The sequence below is a fragment of the Bos mutus genome, chromosome 7 (genome assembly GCF_027580195.1).
Source record: "Bos mutus isolate GX-2022 chromosome 7, NWIPB_WYAK_1.1, whole genome shotgun sequence".
Taxonomy (NCBI): Eukaryota; Metazoa; Chordata; class Mammalia; order Artiodactyla; family Bovidae; genus Bos; species Bos mutus.
In genome coordinates, this window is record NC_091623.1 from 99,114,162 (window position 1) to 99,136,655 (window position 22,494).

General features: G+C 38.1%; 1 protein-coding gene and 1 pseudogene across 1 annotated transcript in view; both read left to right on the top strand.

Moving 5' to 3' along the window:
• Positions 1-19,336, top strand: part of SPINK5 (serine peptidase inhibitor Kazal type 5) — an 84,037-nt gene extending 64,701 nt beyond the window's left edge. The window contains exons 29-34 of the mRNA XM_070374898.1: positions 615-704; positions 814-941; positions 1,843-1,942; positions 10,868-10,998; positions 13,098-13,176; positions 19,055-19,336. Of these exons, the coding sequence (XP_070230999.1) occupies positions 615-704; positions 814-941; positions 1,843-1,942; positions 10,868-10,998; positions 13,098-13,176; positions 19,055-19,063 (537 nt within the window). The 3' untranslated portion in view covers positions 19,064-19,336. The remainder of the gene's footprint in view (positions 1-614; positions 705-813; positions 942-1,842; positions 1,943-10,867; positions 10,999-13,097; positions 13,177-19,054) is intronic.
• Positions 5,312-6,214, top strand: LOC102269662 (DNA polymerase subunit gamma-2 pseudogene; annotated as a pseudogene).
• Positions 19,337-22,494: the final 3,158 nt, after the last annotated feature.

Below are 22,494 nucleotides of genomic sequence, written 5' to 3' on the forward strand. Positions count from 1 at the left end.
TAATCTTCTGCTTCAAAGAAAATTGATTTTGCCAATATTGTCATGTTGGGTTTTAATAAGATTTATCTCCTGGCTTTGAAGTTTAATGTTTTTTCTCAATTTTATAGAGAATTCTCCTGCAGTGTGTATTGATTATTGCTTTGGTTTCTCCTGTTTGGGAGAATTGTGGATTGAAAAATAGTGGGTAAAATTCTTTACCACCTTAACTGCATGCTTATGTCTGACACTTTAAATGTGAAATGAGGCTTCATGTTGCTTGTTGACACTGATTTTAACAATTTATGTAAAATAAACTAGTCTCAAAGTCTCTCTTTTAGCGTCTCTCCTTGATGCCTTTCCCATTTTCTCCAGAGGGTCTTCTGAGCATCAGTGAATCAATAGTGCACATGCATGGTGCTGCCTTTTCTATTTGCTTTTCAAGATCACAAAGAAGACATCTTCAATCAGTCTTTCACCAGTGATAATGTCATTCATAGAGTTAGACAACTGTGGGATTGTCCTCTGGTCAAGAGCGTATCTCCCGTGAAAAGTAGAGGAAAGGAAAGATTGATGGAAAGGGCGAGCAAGACCAGGAGGTCTTTCAAGTATTGTTTTATGTTTCCCTGTATTTCCAGGACCAGTGCAGAGAGGTTCGGAATGAAGCGGAGGACGGGAAGTTTAGAGAGTCTGGGCGTTCCTTGGCCTCCATTGCCAGGATAAGTGCAGTGAGTCTGAGACCAGAGCCAAGAGAGGAATTCCTAAAACCAAGTTTAAGAAAGTAACCAAGGCACAAAGGGAAAAAGCCATGCCCACTTCCCTTTTCTTATTTTCTAGGATGAGTGCAGTAACTTTCGGCAGCATGTGAGGAATGATGAGCTCATGTGCACTAGAGAGAACGACCCTGTGCTTGGTGCTGATGGAAAGTTATACAAAAACAAGTGCTACATGTGCAGAAGCATCTTGTGAGTAATAGGATCCTGTACCCCCTTCAGCTACTGCGGGGACTGCATTTTTAGAGACTGTTGATTAAATACTCATGTGCTCATGAATCCATTCAGGCTTTAAACCAAGTCTTTAGATGCAATGCTTTTAAGTTGACAACACCCAGTACAGGAGAAAGAACAGTTGGACTTGAAGACAGGAAATCCAGATGGAAGTTCTAATCATATTTACTAGCTATGTCACTTAAAAAAAGTTTCCAACCCTCAGTATCATAGTTACAACAAATTATTCCAAATCTGTTCTACAACTAGATCACACTTAAGAGAGGTCTTAAACACACACACACACACACAGATTAGTCCTTCAAGATAAGTTAGAGTCTCCAAGGCTAAGGAATTTGTTTTTTAGAAAGAGTTTCTAGTTTATTCTGATGAACAACTATATTTGGGGACCTATGAACATGATGGATGATGATGGTTCTGAAAAAAACACTATGAACAAAATAGTTAAATATATTATATATATATATAATATATATATATGTATATATTAGCTCCTCATAGTACATTCCTTGAGGAAGGAATTACCAGAACTATCATCTTTTTATGGGACTTCCCTGGTGGCTCAGATGGTAACGACTCCGCCTGCAATGCAGGAGACCCAGGTTTGATCCCTGGGTCGCGAAGATCCCCTGGAGAAAGGAATACTCTAAACAACTTGTCCAAGATCACACATCTGTTAAGTGAAGGGAGTGCCAAGCCAGTTCCCAGCTGTGTGCTTTTCTTAACATGTCTTCCTGGACACTTTCTCATTCAATGTTCTGTGGTTCCATCGTATTTTATTAGAAATGTTTAACTTCCAACTAGAAATTACAGGAGCCAGTCTTTGTGGACGCAAATTTACTTTTGTCTTCTTTTCTAGTGAAAAAGAAGCTTTGGACAGGATAAGACTTGAAGAAAAACCATCCCACTTTAGATCTTCTGAAGAGGAAGACAGCTCAGAGTCTTCCATTTCTTCTCTGGTAAGAACTGCTGTTTCTAAAAAGTTACTTATTAACTTAGTTCACCTATTCTGGGGGCAGGCAGCGCTGTTGCCCCTTGCCCTCCATAAGCCTCATTTCATGTAAAGGCCTAGGAAGACTGATTCAGTACAGCCTCAAGTCCTTCCAAGGAATCCGTGCAGTTCATGCTTAGTAAGAGTCTCAAGATTACTCACTGGTGCATTATTCTGTGCTCCTTGAGATTATTAGTCTTGTTCTAAATGAATTTATTTTGAAATTTTAAAAAGTGGGTGTACAATGCATGTAACTTCTGGCACATGCAGTCAAATAAGTAGTTAGGAGTCTCAACCCTATAATTTCAGCAGACCAGAAAGGCTCCTCACCCACTTCCTACTCCCCCTCCAAACCTAGTCCTTTTCCCAATAAACTGAAATTTATGCTGAACATATTTATACTTATTATACATTTATAAGAAGTGTTAAATGACATACTTATATTTACATATTTACACTGACCCTATTTGGGATTGCTTTTTTAGAGCTTTGTCAAGGTCAGGAGTAGAAAGAAGAAGATATGAGCATGAAGTATATTCATTCACAAAGGGCAATCTCAAATTGGTCCCTAGAAGGGAGACTTTAGCACCTAGTCTGATGACCCAAAAAAGAAGAAAGAAAGGTATCAAACATGAATTTTATCTAATTATTTTCCCAAATCAAGTATAATAACAGATAAGTTACCCTAACAAAATACTAATTACAAATTTCTAGTAAATCAAACTAGGGATCCCTAAGCATGGAGAAGTGCTAGCCACAAAATCTGCTCCTTTCTCCCCAGCTTTACTGTGTTATGTGTGTGTGTGTGCTTAATTGCTCAGTTGTATCCGACTGTTTGTGACCCTTTGGACTGTAGTCTGCCAGGCTCCTCTGTCCATGGAATTCTCCAGGCCAGAATACTGGAGTGGGTAGCCTTTCCCTTCTCTAGGGGATCTTCCTGACCCAGGGATCAAACCCACATGTCCTGCATTGCAGGGAGATTCTTTACCTGCTGAGCCATTGCAAAGCCCTTACTGTATATGTGTTGACCTGTAACATATGTAAACTTGTGTACAACATATTGATTTGATAGACTTATTATAAAATAAGACATTACAAAATGATTACCACTATAGTGTTAGCTAACATCTCCATCACCTCATATAATTACCATTTCTTTTTTGTGGTGAGAATATTTGAAGTCTACTCACAGACTCTGAGTATATTACACATTACTATTTCCTATAGTTTTCCTGTTCATTTCCAAGGCAAACCATTCAATATCATGGTAATCCAAGTCTATGCCCCAACCAGTAATGCTGAAGAAGCTGAAGTTGAACAGATCTATGAAGACCTACAAGACCTTCTAAAATTAACACCCCAAAAGATGTCCTTTTCATTATAGGGTACTGGAATGCAAAAGTAGGAAGTCAAGAAAACCTGGAGTAACAGGCAAATTTGGCTTTGGAGTATAGAATGAAGCCAGACAAATGCTAATAGAGTTCTACCAAGAGAAAGCACTGGTCATATCAAACACCCTCTTCCAAAAATACAAGAGAAGACTCTACACATGGATATCACCAGATGGTCAACACCAAAATCAGATTGATTATATTCTTTGCAGCCAAAGATGGAGAAGCTCTATACAGTCAGCAGAAACAAGACCAGGAGCTCTGACTGTGGCTCAGATCATGAACTCCTTATTGCCAAATTAAGACTTAAATTGAGGAAAGTAGGGAAAACCACTAGACCATTCAGGTATAACCTAAATCAAATCCCTAACAATTATACAGTGGAAGTGAGAAATAGATTTAAGGGACTAGATCTGATGGACAGAGGCTCATGACATTGTACAGGAGACAGGGAGCAAGATCATCCCCCCAAAAAAAGAAATGCAAAAAAGCAAAATGGCTGTCTGAGGAGGCCTTACCAAAAGCTGTGAAAAGAAGAGAAGCAAAAAGGAAAGGAGAAAAGGAAAGATAAACCCATTTGAATGCAGAGTTCCAAAGAATAGCAAGGAGAGATAAGAAAGCCTTCCTCAGTGATCAATGCAAAGAAATAGAGGAAAACCATAGAATGGGAAAGACTAGAGATCTCTTCAAGAAAATTAGAAATACCAAGGGAATATTTCAGGCAAAGATGGGCTCAATAAAGGACAGAAATGGTATGGGCCTAACAGAAGCAGAAGACATTAAGAAGAGGTGGCAAGAATACACAGAAGAACTGTACAAAAATCTTCACGACCCAGATAATCATGATGGTGTGATCACTCACCTTGAGGCAGACGTCCTGGAATGTGAAGTCAAGTGGGCCTTAGTAAGCATCGCTATGAACAAAGCTAGTGGAGGTAACAGAATTCCAGTTGAGCTATTTCAAATCATAAAAGATGATGTTGTGAAAGTGCTACACTCAATATGGCAGCAAATTTAGAAAGCTCAGCAGTGGCTACAGGACTGGAAAAGGTCAGATTTCATTCCAATCCCTAAACAAGGCAATGCCAAAGAATGCTCAAACTACTGCACAATTGCACTCATCTCACATGCTAGTAAAGTAATCCTCAAAATTCTCCAAGCCAGGCTTCAACAATACATGAACTGTGAACTTCCACATGTTCAAGCTTGTTTTAGAAAACGCAGAGGAACCAGAGATCAAATTGCCAACATCCCCTGGATCATTGAAAAAGCAAGAGAGTTCCAGAAAAACATCTACTTCTGCTTTATTGACTATGCCAAAGCCTTTGACTGTGTGGATCACAATAAACTGGAAATATTCTGAAAGAGATGGGAATACCAGACCACCTGACTTGCCTCTCGAGAAATCTGTATGCAGGTCAGGAAGCAACAGTTAGAACTGGACATGGAATAACAGACTGGCTCCAAATAGGAAAGAAGTACATCAAGGCTATATATTGTCACCATGCTTATTTAAATTATATACAGAGTACATCATGAGAAACGCTGGGCTGGAAGAAGCACAAGCTGGAATCAAGATTGCCAGGAGAAATATCAATAACCTCAGATATGCAGATGACACCACCCTTATGACAGAAAGCGAAGAAGAACTAAAGAGTCTCTTGATGAAAGTGAAAGAGGAGAGTGAAAAAATTGGCTTAAAGTTCAACATTTAGAAAACTAAGATCATGGTATCTGTTCCCATCACTTCATGGCAAATAGATGGGGAAACAGTGGAAACAGTGGCTGATTTTATTTTTTTAGTCTCCCAAATCACTGCAGATGGTGACTGCACCCATGAAATAAAAAGGCACTTACTCCTTGGAAGAAAAGTTATGACCAGCCTAGACAGCATATTAAAAAGCAGAGACATTACTTTGCCAACAAAGGTCCATCTAGTCAAGGCTATGGTTAGTTACCTGGATCTGGTAAACAAGAGGCTACCTTTTGGCCTTGCTCAGATTGGAGCGTGTTTTCACCCTGTTTCTGATACTAAGCAGACACCTGATGGTGTTAAAAGAATCGGTGAAAAGACTGAAGCTTCTCTGGTATGGTTTACTTCAGCAAGAACTGCAAGCCAGTGGCTTGATTTCTGGTTACATCATCGACTCCTATGGTGGAGAAAGTTTGCTATGAGTCCATCTGACTTCAGCAGTGGAGATTGTCAGGATGAAGCAGGCCGAAAAGGAAACAGACTTTACTACAATTCCCCCTGGGGAAAGGAGCCAATAGAAACCCTGTGGAACCTAGGAGATCATGAACTTTTACACATGTATCCTGGAAGTGTGGCTCAAGTACACGGCCGAGACGGGCGGAAAAATGTGGTTCCTTCTGTTTTATCTATAAATGGAGATCTAGACCGAGGCATGCTGGCCTACCTCTATGATTCTTTCCAGCTAACAGAGAACTCCTTTACAAGAAAGAAAGATCTTCATAGAAAGGTGCTTAAACTTCACCCTTGCTTGGCCCTATTAAAGCTGCTTTGGATGTGGGACGAGGCCCAACAGTGGAACTAAGACAGGTTTGTCAAGGGCTGTTTAATGAATTACTGGAGAATGGAATTTCTGTGTGGCCTGGTTATCTGGAAACTGTGCAGTCTTCACTGGAACAACGTTATTCAAAATATGATGAAATGAGTATCCTCTTCACAGTGTTGATTACTGAAGCTACTTTGGAGAATGGATTAATACAGTTGAGAAGCAGAGACACCACAATGAAGGAGATGATGCATATATCCAAAGTAAAAGACTTTTTAACTAAATATATATCATCAGCTAAGAATGTATAGATTTCAATATTTGTATAATAAATATTCATCTTTCCTAAAAAAAAAAAAACATAGTCATGTTTTTTCATAGTCATGTATGTATGTGAGTTTTTCCATAGTCATGTATGGATGTGAGTCATGTATGGATGTGAGAGTTGGACTATAAAGAAAGCTGAGCGCCGAAGAATTGATGCTTTTGAACTGTGGTGTTGGAGAAGATCTTGAGAGTCCCTTGGACTACAAGGAGATCCAACCAGTCCATCCTAAAGGAAAACAGTCCTGAATGTTCGTTGGAAGGACTTATGTTGAAGCTGAAAGTGCAATACTTTGGCCACCTGATGTGAAGAGCTGACTTATTAGAAAAGACCCTGATGCTGGGTAAGATTGAGGGTGAGAGGAGAAGGGGACGACAGAGGATGAGATGGTTTGATGGCATCACCAACTCAATGGACATGAGTTTGAGTAAACTCTGGGAGATGATGATTGACAGGGAGGCCCTGCATGCTGCAGTCCATAGGACACGACTGAGCGACTGGACTGAACTGATTGCCTATAATCATCACACCATATATTAGACTGCCATAAATTGTATCTAAAAATTTATATCCTATGACCAATGTCTCCTTATTTTCTCCAATCCTCTAGTAATCACCATTCTATTCCCTGTCTCTATGCTATTGGCTTTATTGTACAGTATTTGTCTTTCTTTGTCTGACTTATTTAACTTAGCATAGCATCCTTAGGGTTCATCCAAGTTGTCATTAAAGGAAGGATTTTCTTCTTTCTCCTGTCTGAATAATATCCTATTGTTTCTATGTGTGTTTGTGGGTGTGTATCTTGGCTATCATAATAAAATCTGTTATTTAACATTTTACTGCAGTATAATAGTCATAAAGAAAAAGTGTACCTATCATAAGTATACAACTAAATATTACAAAGTGATCACATCTGTGATATTGACACGTAGGTCAAGAAATAATGTATCACCAGCAGACCAGAAATCCCATCGTGCTTATTCCTGTGTAACTTGGTTTTGAGCTGAGCTTTCTCTTGGAGAAGAGAACAACATTCTTTATTCAGTTTGTCATTTAGCCACCATTTATGCAGGCTACAAATAATTATTGAACACTTGTTATTTTCCAAGCATTACTATGTGTATGATTAAAATGGTGGTGCTGGTGGTTTAGTCGCTAAGTTGTGTCCCACTCTTTTGCAACCCATGGACTGTAGCCCGCCAGGCTCTTCTGTCTATGCAATTTCCAGGAAAAAATACTAGAGGGGGTAGCCATTTCCTTCTCTAGAGGATCTTCTTGACCCAGGGATTGAACCTGAGGCTCCTGCACGGGCAGGCGGATTCTTCACCACTGAGCCACCGGAGAAGCCTCATGAGAACAATAGCCGTAAACAAAATAGACAGAACTCTCTACAATAGATCACAGGCGATGTGACTCAATAGAAAAATGACATAGTAAATGCTGAGATACAATTTTAAGTATCTTGTACAGAAAAGAGCTCCCTGAGAAGGTGCCATTTGCACCTCCTAGGGAGATTAATTCCATACATGTAAGTGAGGGAAGAACATTCCAGGAAGAGGAACAGCAAAGACTTGAGACAGGGCTTACAGTACAGCAAGAAGCCCAGTACAGCTGACACAGAGTGACCTCAGTAGGAGTTATACAGGAAGATATCATTCCAATAACAGGAGGCCTGTTATGTAAGGTTGTGTAGACCATTTAAAGGATGTTGTCTACTAGTCTGAATGAAGGTTTTGAAAAGAGGAGTAACATGATCTATGTTTTAAAAGGATACTGCACCTGCTGTATTGAAAATACACTGCAGGAAGGCAAGAGCAAAAGCTGGACAGCTAGTTAGCCCCAGCACTAACCAGAGAGGCTGGTTTATGGTGGTAGTAGTGGAGGTCGTAAGAAGTAGCTGAATCCTAGGTCTATTTTGAAGGTGGATAATTTGTTCAGAGTTGATGTACTATGTAAGAAAAAAAGGCATAATTCTGCTTGTTGCTTCTTTATCACTCTTTATTTTGGTAGTTTTCAACTTTGGAGTGGCAGATACCTGGAAAACATTAAGGATATACTTGGTTCAGTCCTACCTTTGCCAGTGACTTACAGAAGGTGCTTGTTTAAACTCTCCCTGAATATCATTATTGACATGGAATTCACCTCAATCTAAAGCAGTCCCTTTAGATGTTTGAATTGTTTTAGAATACAAATTAGCAAATACTTCTTTACACCTCTGAAATGATTATCAATAGATATGCTGCTACTGCTAAGTCGCTTCAGTCGTGTCTGACTCTGTGCGACCCCAGAGACGGCAGCCCACCAGGCTCTGCCGTCCCTGGGATTCTCCAGGCAAAAACTATACTACTATTAAATATCTACTCAGTGTCTGTTTCAGAAATTAGTTTTCAAGGAATTTATTAAGTTGTCAAATTTATTGACATTCAGTTATTCATAACATTTTCACATTATCCTTTTAATATCTATATATAAGGCACCACTTTTAATATTGGTAATGTGTGTTTCTTGACTTTTGTCAATTTTGCAAATAGTTTATCAATTTATTAATCTTTTCAAACAACCATTTGGCCTTCTGTTTTCTATTTCATAAATTTATTCATTTTCTTCTATTTTCTTCGAGCTTATTTTGCCTATTATTTGCTAGCTTCTTGAAATGGAGGTTTAGATTGATTTTAAGATTTTTTTCTATTTATGTATCTACCTAAAACTTTCCTTCAAATCACTGAATTAACTACTGAGTATTTTTTATTTTCATTATCATTCAGTTCAAAACATTTCTGTATTCCATTATGACTACTTTAGAGTCATAATTTATTTAGAAGTATGTTGCATAACTTCTAAATGCCTAGTAGCTTCATAGCTATCATATATATTACTAATATTATTTCACTGTGATCCTAAAACTTGCATTTTATGACTTCAGTTTTCAAATTTATCAATACTGGCTTAATGGCCCAGAATGTGGTCTATTTGGGCAACAATTTCATGTCTACTTAAGAAGAATGTGTAGTCTGCAGTTGTTGGATATAGAGATCTACAAATATCATTGAGGTCAAGCTGATTATATTGTTTTTCAAATACATATTTTTATGTTTGTGTCTGTGGTATTAATGACAAAAAGAAGTGTTAAATATAAACATAAAGTTTGATAAATTTGCCTTTTTCTCCTTTCAGCTAATTTTGCCTCATTATCTTAAGACTCTACTGTAGGTACATAAATGTTTGAGATTGTTAATTATGGAATCTATTATTTTATAATTAGAAATCCTCTTCTTTATCTCTGACATTAGTTCTTATCCTAAATTCTACTTTGTGTGATATTAATATAGATATATCACCTTTTGTGTGATGAGTGTTTGTACATATCTATTTTCCATCCTTTCATGTTCACCCTATTAGTTGAAATATAAAGTATACTTCTTTTAAATATTATAAGTTGAGTCATTTTGTTTCTCCAGACTAAGAGTCTCTGTTCTTTATCTGGAGTAGTTAGTCCTGCTAATACTTAATGTAATTTTTGACACCACTGAATTTGTCTTCCATAATCCTATTTTTAAAATTTCTGTGTTTTTTCCTTTTTCCTGCTTCCTTTAAGATTAATAAATTTATTATCATCATCATGAAACTCACAATTCCAAAAAACTACTAAGAACAAATATGTTCCTTTTTCTACATGAAAAAGTTATGTATGTTTTACCTTAGGAAACTAACAACTATCATATATTGAGCACTTAGTATGTGCCAAACACTGTATTATGTATGCATATAACTACATTATCTGATTTGATTCCCTAAAACAACAATATGAGGCAAGAGCTATTATTATTCATGTTTTTCAGATGAGAAGCTAAGGCTCAAAGAAGTCAAGTAAATCACTCACTTTAGTTAGTGGCAGAGCTGGAACTCAAAACTCCATGTGATTACCTAGCATTTATTTTGAGTCTTTCTAGATTGTATATAACCAATGTCTTCATTTAAAAGGACAAAAAAAAAAAAGGTATTATTTTCTGTATGGGAGTTTTCTCCCATACCTCAGTTTATCTGTGCCTAGGTGGCTCGGATGGTAAAGAATCCACCTGCAATGCGGGAAACCCGGAGACCTGGGTTCTACCCCTGGGTTGGGAAGATTTCCCTGGAGGAGGGCATGGCAACCCACTCCAATATTCTTGCCTGGAGAATCCCCATGGACAGAGGAGCCTGGCGGGCTACAGTACAGGAGGTTGCAAAGAGTCAGACATGACTGAGTGACTAAGCACAGCACTGCTGCTGCTGTTGCTGCTAAGTCGCTTCAGTCGTGTCCGACTCTATGTGACCCCATAGACAGCAGCCCACCAGGCTCCTCTGTCCATGGGGTTTTCCAGGCAAAGTATTGGAGTGGGGTGCCATTGCCTTCTCCAAAGCACAGCACTATCTGGTAGGATGTCTGCTTTCTAATTGCTTTGTTCTTCCTTGTATCTTGGTTTGGCTACTTCCTTAGTAAAAAAGAAACTAAATCCAGGTTACCTAACAGTGATGGGAAATGAATATATGAGTTTGTATAACCTATGTTACACTTCCTTTACTGTTTAGTCACACATGATTGAGGAAATCAAGAGGTTTTCACCAAGTCCGTATCTCTTAAGTGCCATTGAGCAAATCTACTTTATGTTTTGTTTGTTCAGAATTCTGAGATGTGCAAACACTACCGAATATTACCCAGGATGGGTTACCTTTGTCCAAAGAATTTACAGCCTGTCTGTGGTGATGACGGCCAGACATACAACAATCCCTGCATGCTCTGCCATGAAAATCTGTACGTATACGAGTCCATCTTCTAGTGTAGAGGTTCTTGAAGACAGTGTTGACCCACAGTAGAGTACTGATATGAATGCAAGGTACTGCACCTCATCGTAGAAGTTTAAAATTCAGATGTGAGTGATCCTGTTCATGCATAAAATAGAGAATATCTATGGGTATGCCTTTAATAAAATTGTTCATATACTTTACTGAGTGGAAGAGAAAGGGAAAAGTGGTGGGGTTACAACGTAACTAGAGAAAATCTCTCTAAGCCCATGTTCACTCATGGGAGTGTGAACATCAGCTATACTTTATGTAAAGAGAAAAAAGTTGAGAATCATTGCTGTACAGAGTCAGCCCAGGCTCTAATCTCTAATAACCTTATGACTAGCTTCTAGTCACAGATTTCCCTTCATTCTCCACGTGTTTCCAGCCTGCATTACACCAGCTTTAAAAAAGGGCATGGTGGCAAATTTTGCCTTTTCTACCACATCCCACCTCAGGAACATGCAGTCCCTGAATGTTCATCCTGTCCTTCTTAGAATACCATAAACAAGACCCAGAATATGAAGATGGGCCTGATATCCTCCTTTTCAATTCTGGAAAGATATTTGAATTTACATTTATTTCTTTAAAATCAACTAACTCATGAAAGAAAAAAAAAAACATTCTACAGTTCATATATGTAGACTAAAACTTGAATATGAGTCCTTTATGTGTTATATCTGTAAGTAAGACACTTTAATATTCTCAGTTTCACTGACCTCACTACTTACTATAGAGCGGTATTATTTTCATTGTACAGAAGGTTAATCTGAGGCTCAGAGAGTCCAGGTAATCTGTTTAAAATGACAACGTTTTGGAAATAGAACAGACCGGATTGTAACCTTGTTGATTTGGGTTTAAATACAGTTTGCTTTTCTGTCTACTACAATACTGTTATATCAAAGGTAAACAAAAGGGGATCAAAGATTCCTTTGATAATATGGAGAAAGTCATCTCTTTCTACAAAAGAAAGAATGATGAAACATTAAAAATCTGTATGCAGAATATCTGTGGGCACATAAATCTCTTGAAGTCCATCTATGGATATCACACAGTTTTAATAACTAAGGAATCTTAATTCTTAAATGTCTTAAACATTTAAGAAATGAATAAAACCATTCATGAATCTGTTACAACATGTGTCTTATTCTCTCCCAGAAATCCTTCAATTTCTCTTTACTGTAAATACCAGGCCCTAAATTATCCAAGCAATGCTCTACAAACATTCCATTAACTGTTTAAACCTATAAGTTATACTTTATTCAAAGGAACTTTAGAAATTACAGAAATGCCCATGATAAAAATACTGATAAAGGATGTCTCAAGATGGATTGTTTAGCTCAAGAACTGAGAACACATGTTATAAAGAGAAGATTTAGGCTGTCCCAGGCAAGATGGAACATTACTGGTTTCTGAGGTCTTAGAAGAAGCTAGAGGGAAGAAATTTCAATTTTTGCAATGTTCAAAGACTAGATGAACTGTCCTGATAGACAGTTAGTCTCCTATCACCAAAGCAGACAAGTAGATGTTTGCTATATAATATTTCTTATGAGAAAGGCATTAAAATTCATATATCTTAAGATTCTTTCCAAGTATAAAATTCACGATGACCATATAGTTATGTTTTATAACATATATACATAATTTATATATATTTATGTAAAACTTATTTTGTAAAATGTGTCCTATTTTATAATCCCCAAGTCACATTATAGATATCAAATAAAGTCAAACTCCTCTCTGGGATCCAGTTTTCTCATCTATAAAATAATGGCTTTTGTGTTAGATGATGTTTATTTCTAACATTCAACAATTCCATGAATATATAGTGTATAGGAGAATGACATATGATGAAACAGATCCAGGCCTGGGGCATAAATCTGGAGCTAAATCAGAAGAGGGAGAATAAACCTGAATGATGCCTACTAGGAAATGGATACCAGTTCCTACCCCTGATTTCAGTTTTGATTTGATGCCCAAATGTCATTCATATTGATGCTTGATTGTATTTTGTTTTGTTTTCATTAAAGCTGAGTTTTCCCAGCTTTGAAACTTCCTGTTCTGTTTTAGAATACGCCAAACGAATACACACATACGCAGTAAAGGAAGGTGTGAGGAGAACAGCATCGAAGAAACAACACCTCTTGACGTGAGTACTCTGGCGTTCAGAATCACAGTCTTAGACCCAGGTGGTTCGGCTGCTGTTCTCTTGTATTAAGTGATGGATGTTTCTCTGGCCAGGGAGATGATAGTAGGTCACGTAACCCCAGAATTATCTTCATTGTGAAGATAATTAATTACTGAAATGTGTGGGATTTAAAATATAGTAGTTAACATTTCTAAATGTTTATAGTTTACTGGGATTGATAACAGACTGTTTATGAGCAATGTACATAATGTCACCAACACTTCTTTAGAGTAGCTTTTATTTTCTGTGGACTATGATACAGAGGCCAGACAGGGATAGAAGCAGACTTAAACTTTCTATCCTTGTACTTTGCATTAAACTGTTCCCCAACATGAAAAATTGACCTTTTCATTTAAGTCCCTATAAGGAAGTTTCTGGAATCAACTTTGGAATCTTCTGGAATCAAGATTGCCAGGAGAAATACTGATAACCTCAGATATGCAGATGACACCACCCTTATGGCAGAAAGCGAAGAGGAACTGAAAAGCCTCTTGATGAAAGTGAGAGAGTAAAGTGAAAAATCTGGTTTGAAACTCAACATTCAGAAAATTAAGATCATGGCATCTGGTCCCATCACTTCATGGCAAATAGATGGGGAAACAATGGAAACAGTGACAACCTTTATTTTCTTGGACTCCAAAATCACTGCAGATGGTGACTGTAGCCATAAAATTAAAAGACCCTTGCTCCTTGGAAGAAAAGCTATGACCAACCTAGACAGCATATTAAAAAGCAAAGACATTACTTTGTCAACAAAGGTCCATCTAGTCAAAGCTATGGTTTTTCCAGTAGTCATGTATGGATGTCAGAGTTGGGCCATAAAGAAAAGTGAGCACAGAAGAATTGATACTTTCGAACTGTGGTGCTGGAGAAGATGCTTGAGAGTCCCTTGGACTGCAAGGAGATCCAACCAGTCCATCCTAAAGGAAGTCAATCCTGGATATTCACTGGAAAGACTGATGCTGAAGCTGAAACTCCAGGACTTTGGCCACCTGACTCTGATGCTGGGAAAGATTGAAGGCAGAAGGAAAAGAGGATGAGATGGTTGGATGGCACCACCGACTCGATGGAAATGAGTTTGAGCAAGCTCTGGGAGTTGGTGATGGACAGGGAAGCCTGGAGTGCTGCAGTCCATGGGGTCGCAAAGAGTTAGACATGACTAAGCGACTGAACTGAAGGATGTTTTGACACACCCTACGGTAATCTCACCTTATTCGAGGTTTTGTTTTCCATAGTTTTAGTTACCCAAAGTTCACAAATACTAAATGGGAAACTCCAAAAATAAATAATTCATAAGTTTTAAATCATTTGCTGTTCTGAGTAGCATGATGAAATCCTGCACCGTCCTGCTCCATCTCACCCAGGAGGTAAATCATCCTTTGTCCAGCACATCCCATCTCCTAGTCACTTAGTAGCTATCTAGGTTATCAGATGAACTCTTGTGATATTACCATCTTTTGTTCCAGAGACCCTTATTTTGCTAAATAATGCCCCTTAGAGTGCAAGGGTAGTGACACGGGCAATTCGTATATGCCAAAGAGAAGCCAAAAAGTTCCTTTATGTGCAAAGTGGAAGTTCTCAACTTATTAAGGAAAGAAAAAAATCATGTGCTGAGGTTGCTCAGGTCTTTTGTAAAAATGAATCTTCTATCCATGAAATTGTGAAGAAGGAGAAAGAAATTTATTTTAGTTTTGCTGCTTCATCTCAAATGGCAAAAGTTAAAGACATATTATGTGATAAGTGCTTAGTTAAGATGGAAAAGGCATTATATTTATTGGATGGAAGACATGAACAGCAAATGAGTTCTGACTGGTGACAAGGTGTTTGGCCAAAAAGCATTAAGACTATAATGAGATTTCAGTAAGGAATCCCCTGAAATTAGTGACACCAAGCCATTTACTATAATAAAGTATGGTTACACAGATTCAGGAATAGGTCTGGACTGAAAAATATAAAAATGAGTGGAGTGGATGCATCTGCCATGAAGAAGCTGCTGCCACATTTCTAGCAGAGTTGAAAGGTTGATTAAAGAGAAAGACTATCCTTCAAAGCACATCTTCAATTACAATGAGACTGGGCTCCTCTGAAAGAAGATATCCAATAGAACCTGCATTTACAGAAGCACAAAGGAGACACCAAGTCATAAAAGCAGGGAAGGACAGATTAACTCTGTTACTACGTAGTAATGCCACAGGGGATTAAGGCCGGCAAAGTGTGAAGAGCAAATAACCCACCTGCTCTGAAGAACAAATATTAACTGCCCATGTTCTGGTAACAAAATCAGAAAGCGTGGGGGACAGTCATCTTATTTATGGAATAGTACCACCAGTGCTCCATCCCAGAAGTGAAACATATTTGGAAGAGGAAAGTTTGGGATTTAAAGTACTACTAATAAAAGACAATGCCCTTAGACATCCTGAATCTATCTGCTATGAAAATAAAAACACTGAGGTTGTATTTTTGCCTCTAAATACAATCTCATTGCTTCAGTCCCTTGATCAGAGCATTGTTCAATTTGTCAAAGTCACATACACCTGCCTGGTGTTTAATTACATTTGATCAGCAATTGATGCAGACCTTCATTTGGACAAAAAACACTACTGGAAATCGCTCACTATTGCTGACACAGTAACATTCCTCAAAGCTACAATGGATAAATTAGAACCAGAAAGTGTAAATGCTTGCTGGAAAAATGAATGGAGTGAAGTTGTGAATTATTTTAAAGGCTTCCTGGGGATTGATGGAGAAGTTAGCAAATTCATTCACAGGAGAAGACAAGTTGATGGAGAAGGATATTCTGTCATGCTTGATGAAGTGGAATAACATATTGAAGGCCATTGACAAGTATCCAAGAATGAGGAGCTAGAAGAACTTACTGAGTCATCCACAGAGGGAGAGGAAGACAAAGAAGAAACTGAAGCAGAACCAGCAATGTAAACATTAGCAAACTTTGCCAGTGTTTCAAGCTGCACAAACATTAAGGCAAAATTATGGAATATAATGGTGGGCTGCTGTCTATGGGCCTGCACAGAGTCAGACACGACTGAAGCGACTTAGCAGCAGCAGCATCGAGTACAATCCTTGAATGGAAGCCAGCATTAAAGTCACCCATATGATCACCAAAGGATTGCAACTTTTGCAGCAACACTTTGAGTTAGAAAGAGCAACAACTTCTAACTACAATATCCTTTCAAAAGTTTTCCTCAAAAAAACCTTTTGCTATCAGATTCCTAACCATGGATATCAGTTCCTGACATCCAGCCATGCACACCATCACAGTTTGATGATACAGGATCGCTTGAAGCAGATGATCCTCTGGCTGATGTATTCAGAAAGTCAGTGATAGCCTAATGCTATGTCACAAAACCTCCCTCTTTCACATCACCTCAATTATACAAGCATTGTATTGTATCATCACAGAAGGGGTGGGTACAGTAAAATAAGATATTTATAGAGAGAGAGGGGGGACTACATTCACATAATGTTCTGTTTTAGATTTATTGTTGTTAATCTCTTACTATGCCTAACTTATAAATTAAACTTTATCTTAGGTGTGTAGGTATAGGAAAAAACATATATGAAATTCAGTTTACACATAGTATATCTATGGTCTCAGGCATCCACTGAGGGTCTTGGAATGTATACCTCGGGGGTAAAGAGAACTACTGTATTGAGTTTTACATTGTCCCTGGTGATGGCATTTGAGTAATCTCCTCCTCAAGCAAGAGGATATTTGACTTGGGTAAAAATATTAGGAAGTTTCAAATAAGAGAAAAATGTTGTTACCAGGTAAGTATAAGTTCAGAGTTTTGGTGTTTTTCATGTATGAGACCTTTGGCAAATCACATAAATATGTAAACCAAAGTTCTCACTGAGTTACTGAAAATTTTTAGTAAATACTTTTAAGCATTTGGCAATAACACTTTGGCAATAGTGGAATTAAAAACGATTCTACCACATTTGAGGATATCAAGCAACACTAGATGAGACCATATTCAAAAGAACTACTCAGTAAGCACTGATATGGGAAAGTGGAAAAATAAAAGAGCTATAAGCTAGATGTTTCTGCTTTTACACTGGCAGCTGGAAGGCAGGGGACTGGAATGAAATGAGGAGACCTTTGCTGTTTTTTCTTCTGGGTTAAAAAAGTCATTTATCTACTCTGGGTCTTTACACATGTACAAAGAGAGGTTTTAAACTTTTGCCCTAGTCCCTATATGGGGTTTGCTATCTTACTACATAGAAACTGTTAGTGGTTTGCTTCTCATTTTATTGCCAGAATATACTGTCTCCCCATCTTACAAACACATCTGGTCACATATATCTCAAAACAGGAAGGTAAAAATAATCTTTCTGCAAGTCCTACAGACCACACCTTAGACTATGCCTTGCTGCAATCTCACGTAGACAACTTGATGAAAACTACTTTATGAGGAATTTGCCATAAAATAATACTAAGATGTTTTTATTCAAATAATGACGTATCTTGCCAGAGATAAGATCAAAACGTTTTATAAGTTCCTTCCTTTCATATGAGGGTGTTTTCTTTCCCCTGGAGTTATATAATGGATATTACTTATGGTTTTATCTGATCGAACAAAGGATCTTGGATACACCAAGGTGGTATGGGTGGGTCATGGCCCAGCATTGCTCTGATAACTATTATGGGTGTAAATCCCAGAGGTTGAAACTTATTGCCTGAACCTAGTTCATGAGTAGATGATTCTCTAAGAGAGTCTAGAATCCCAAGAATGAATAAAAGACCCGACAGTAACAACTTTCCTGGAAAAACAGACTGAAAACCCAATATTCTAAGAAATATTTTTCATTATATGGTAACTTCTAAGATTTATATAACTCTTTAGAGAGTTCCCTGTGCTCTTTCCTTTTGCATCCTCATAGTAGATCTGTATTTAGAGCAGGGATTGTTATCTTTCCCATTTTAAAGAAAATCAGCCTGGGAGAAATCCTGCCATTTACCACAAGTTCATTAGAATTAAGTTCTGGGTCAACTGTAGACCTGCCCCCATCCTTTAGTTGTCAGGAGATTCTGAAAACCGAGGGCTCTAGAAAAGGCATTATCTGAACGAAATAAAGATTAGCTACACTGGAAGGAAATTCCTATATTAAGAAAAATATCAATACTATTTTGAGATGAAGAAATGACTATTCTCAATTCCATGACAAAGATTTTCAAGGATTCGAGACCATAAGTTGCCAACCCAAATCAAAGAAAGCCTGATGTGCTCCATGTGAGAACTAAAATGGAGGCTTGAGTTTGTAATAAGAATGCTGCTAGTGTCCCAGGGAGTGCCAGCAGACAAGATGCAGTCACTACTTAAAAGCTTTAAATGTCGACTGAATGTTTTAAATGTTGGTTTTAAGAATATGCATGGATGAGTCAGGCACGAAGACAGCTATTTAAATGCTTATGGCCTAAAACTATAATAGTAAAGCATTAACTGTTAGAGGAATTAGACTTAAGTCCTGACCAAATGCGAGACCTTGGCAAGTCAGTGAACTTCTCTGAAGCTCAACTGCTTCCTTTTTGAAAAGATATGAATGACACCTTCCTTCTTTCATTATCATGAGGGTCACAAGTAATCAAGAGCAGAGGTCATTTTTGCATCCACCTCAATAGGTAAAATGTACTAGATACTCTATAAATACTCATTGAATCAATTAAATAAAATGTGAAAGTGATTTGAAATCCTGTATTCTTGGCAGAAGGCAGGAATCTACAGATTTCTTTGACTATGTTACAATAATACATGCATAGCCAGCATTTCTACAATGTCTCTGAGTTTCTAACATCTAACCTCTTCATCTTCTTGTCTAGGTCAAATGATGCAAAAGTTGGTAAAAGCCATGAGGGAAAATGTATACCCCAATTCTGAATTACCTACCTTCACCATCTGTATATACAAAGAATTCTTCAGAGCTCATATTATTTACTATAGAAAACAATACAGAACTGTTGGGGGAATGGACTCATTGACTTTCAGTCTATTCCATCTCTTCCCTCCTAGATTCTGTGATCTAAGGGCACAGAGACATCTTAACCAGTTTGTGCTGTGGAAGCCTCCTGATCACAATGCTGTCTGTTCAACTGCTTGTTCAATAAAAGTAAACTCAGCAGAATGCCATTTCTGGGATTTTTTTTGTCACTGTCTGGATAACAGAAATTTTTTTTGAAGAAAATTAACTATATCCTTTTTTTTCTTTAATCCTTTTCTCAAATTCTAGTTGCTCTCAGAGTTCAGAAGAAATGTCTAGAAGAGAGGTGAGAAGGTAAGGGCTCCTAGGCTATGACTCAACCTCACCTTCACTGTTACCTTACAGCTCCTCTATCTATCTTCTGTATTTCCATGGATAGCATAACTATCTCAGTTACTTGGGTCTCATCCAGTGACACAAATTAGTAATTTCTCATAGTAACCATGCAAGGAGATCCAACCATGCAAGGAGATCCAACCATGCAAGAACATTCATCCTAAAGGAGATCAGTCCTGAGTGTTCTTTGGAAGGACTGACATTGAAGCTGAAACTCCAGTACTTTGACCACCTCATGCAAAGAGTTGACTCATTGGAAAAGACTCTGATGCTGGGAGGGATTGGGGGCAGGAGGAGAAGGGGACGACAGAGGATGAGATGGCTGGATGGCATCACCGACTCGATGGACAGGGGTTTGAGTGAACTCCGGGAGTTGGTGATGGACAGGGAGGCCTGGCGTGCTGCGATTCATGGGGTCGCTAAGAGTCGGACACGACTGAGCAACTGAACTGAACTGAACTGAATCATGCTACCTCTTGATAATTTCCTGTATCAGAGCCTTGAACCCATACATAGTCTGGGGGAAGACTAATGCAACAAGAGTAACCAATGTATGCAAGTCTGAGCAGCACTGACTAGTAGAAATATAATAGTAGTTACATGTGTAATTTCAAATTTTCTAGTAGCTACAAAAGAAATGGGTAAAATAAATTTTGGGAATATATTTTATGTAGCCCAATATATCAAAACTATTATCATTTCAAAATACATACATAATATGATAATCATAATATCAATATAAACTTGTTGTTACTAAGTCTTTGATATTGGTGTGTATTTTAAACTTCCAGCACGTTGAAATTTGGACCAGACACACTTCAAGTGCTCAAGAGCTACATGTAGCCGGAAGCTACTAGTGACTTATAACACATGAGAAAACCACTAAAGAAAGTAAGCGCTAGACAGGAGTGGGACAGAACAATGTGTGAGCTCCCGCCTCGATGCTGAAACACTGTCAAGCTCAGACTCTTGCTACAGCTTGCCCCTAGTTATTGTCCCCATGCAGATTCTGGGCTGATGCTGAACACACTATAGATGCAGGAAAGTAAAAGTGTGTGTCACTCAGTCGTATCCGACTCTGTGCGACCCCATGAACTGCAGCCTGCCAGGCTCCTCCACCCATCGGATTCTCCAGGCAAGAATATTGGAGTGGGTTGCCGTTCCCTTCTCCAGGGGATCTTCCTGATGCAAGGACTTGGGCTTCCCTGGTGGCTCAGGTGGTAGATGGAGGAAGCTATGGGGAACCCATTGTGCTTCAAACTGTTCTTAGCTCTAGAGCTATGCCAGGAATAGTTGGCTTACCTGGATTTGGGAAGTTAATTTTGTATTTATTATGCTGTTCTTTTTCTTTTAGATAAGTTGCCACTAAGCCAATTAAAGCAAAATTTTGTGATCTTTGTCCTTTTTAACTAAAGTGAAGATAAATCATTCCCTAGGTATTTTTTTTTCCTATGATATCATTAAGAAAAAAGAAAGAAGGCTTACATATAATTTTTCAAGCATGAAAACACAGAGCCATTTTAGGGGGGAAAAGTGAGAAAACAACATTGCTATTTTCTTTGGTAATTCCAGGATATACAGAATGGGTTTCAAGATTCTAGAACATATGAGATTGTATCTCTTTCCTGGTTATTTCTGAGGAATCCCAAAACACTATTTTCCTGACCAAGATATATAATTGTTTGAGAAATAGTTACTTTATTATATCATTATGAATATTTTATTGAGATAAAAATAGCAAATTCCTTGTACTGCTTTGATCATTATTATGATTATGGTCATAAGGTTACATGCACAAAAGACTATGTTATCGCACATTCAAGACTTGAGCAACCTTCGACAACCATATTGAGTACCAGGGAAAGTGTGGCTCAGGGATACTGTGAAGTGAAGGATAAGGTAGTCTAGAACTGGATGAGACATAGGAATAGAGAAATGCCTACGGACCCAGTGAAAGTCAAGGGTGAAGTGGGGATGCAGAGGTCAGGAATGGAATGGGGACCAAGGAGGCTCAGGAATTGGCGTTAAGGATGTGAATGTGTGAAAGCTGTTTATTTTGGAGACACAACCTGGAGGCAAACATAAAATGTCACCTGTGTCCAAATGGTCACAAGAAAATAGCTGCATTAAGTAAACTAATTTCTGGGTTGCTACTTGAATTATATCTTGATATCCATATGGGAGGCAAATGAAAACCAGACCCATCTCACTGAGGTTCCCCAAACCAGCCCTAAACTTCTAAACCGGGAAGTGACAAATGATCCTGAAATGGAACTAAGAAAGCCAAACTATTTGTATTATCTCTTCCTGTCACTACCACAGACTGACGCATTTCTCTATAATTGATATTTCAGATTTCATTTGCAGAATGCGGGTTTTCAGAGAACTATCACTGTCCAACTCCTATATTTCCTGTAAGGAACTCACCTGAAGTCTCCCTCTCTCTCTCTCAAGGCTTCAGAAACAAGTGCAGAGAGCACTTGTGGAGACTACAGGCCAACAAACTTTTCCACTGAAGAGCCAGATAGACCTTGTGAGACATACAATCCTGTCACAGCCACTCAATGCTGCTGTTATAGAAATATATGAATTTACATTATGTAAGATCATATGGACAGCTGTGTTCCAATAAAACTGTATTTACAAAAACAGGTGGTGGGCCAAGTTTGACCTGTGGGTAGCTCAGTAATGGTTAAGAATCGGTCTCTTTAGCTACATGTAAATCAATGACATTAGAAGGCTCCCTCATACCATACACAAAAATAAACTCACGATGGTTTAAAGACATAAATATAATACCATAAAATTCCTAGAGGAGAACATAGGCAAAACATTTTCTGACATAAATCACAGAAATATTTTCTTACATCAGTCTCCCAAGGAAAAGAAAGAAAAAATAAACAAACGGGACCTAACTAAACGTAAACGTTTTTGCACAGTGAAGGT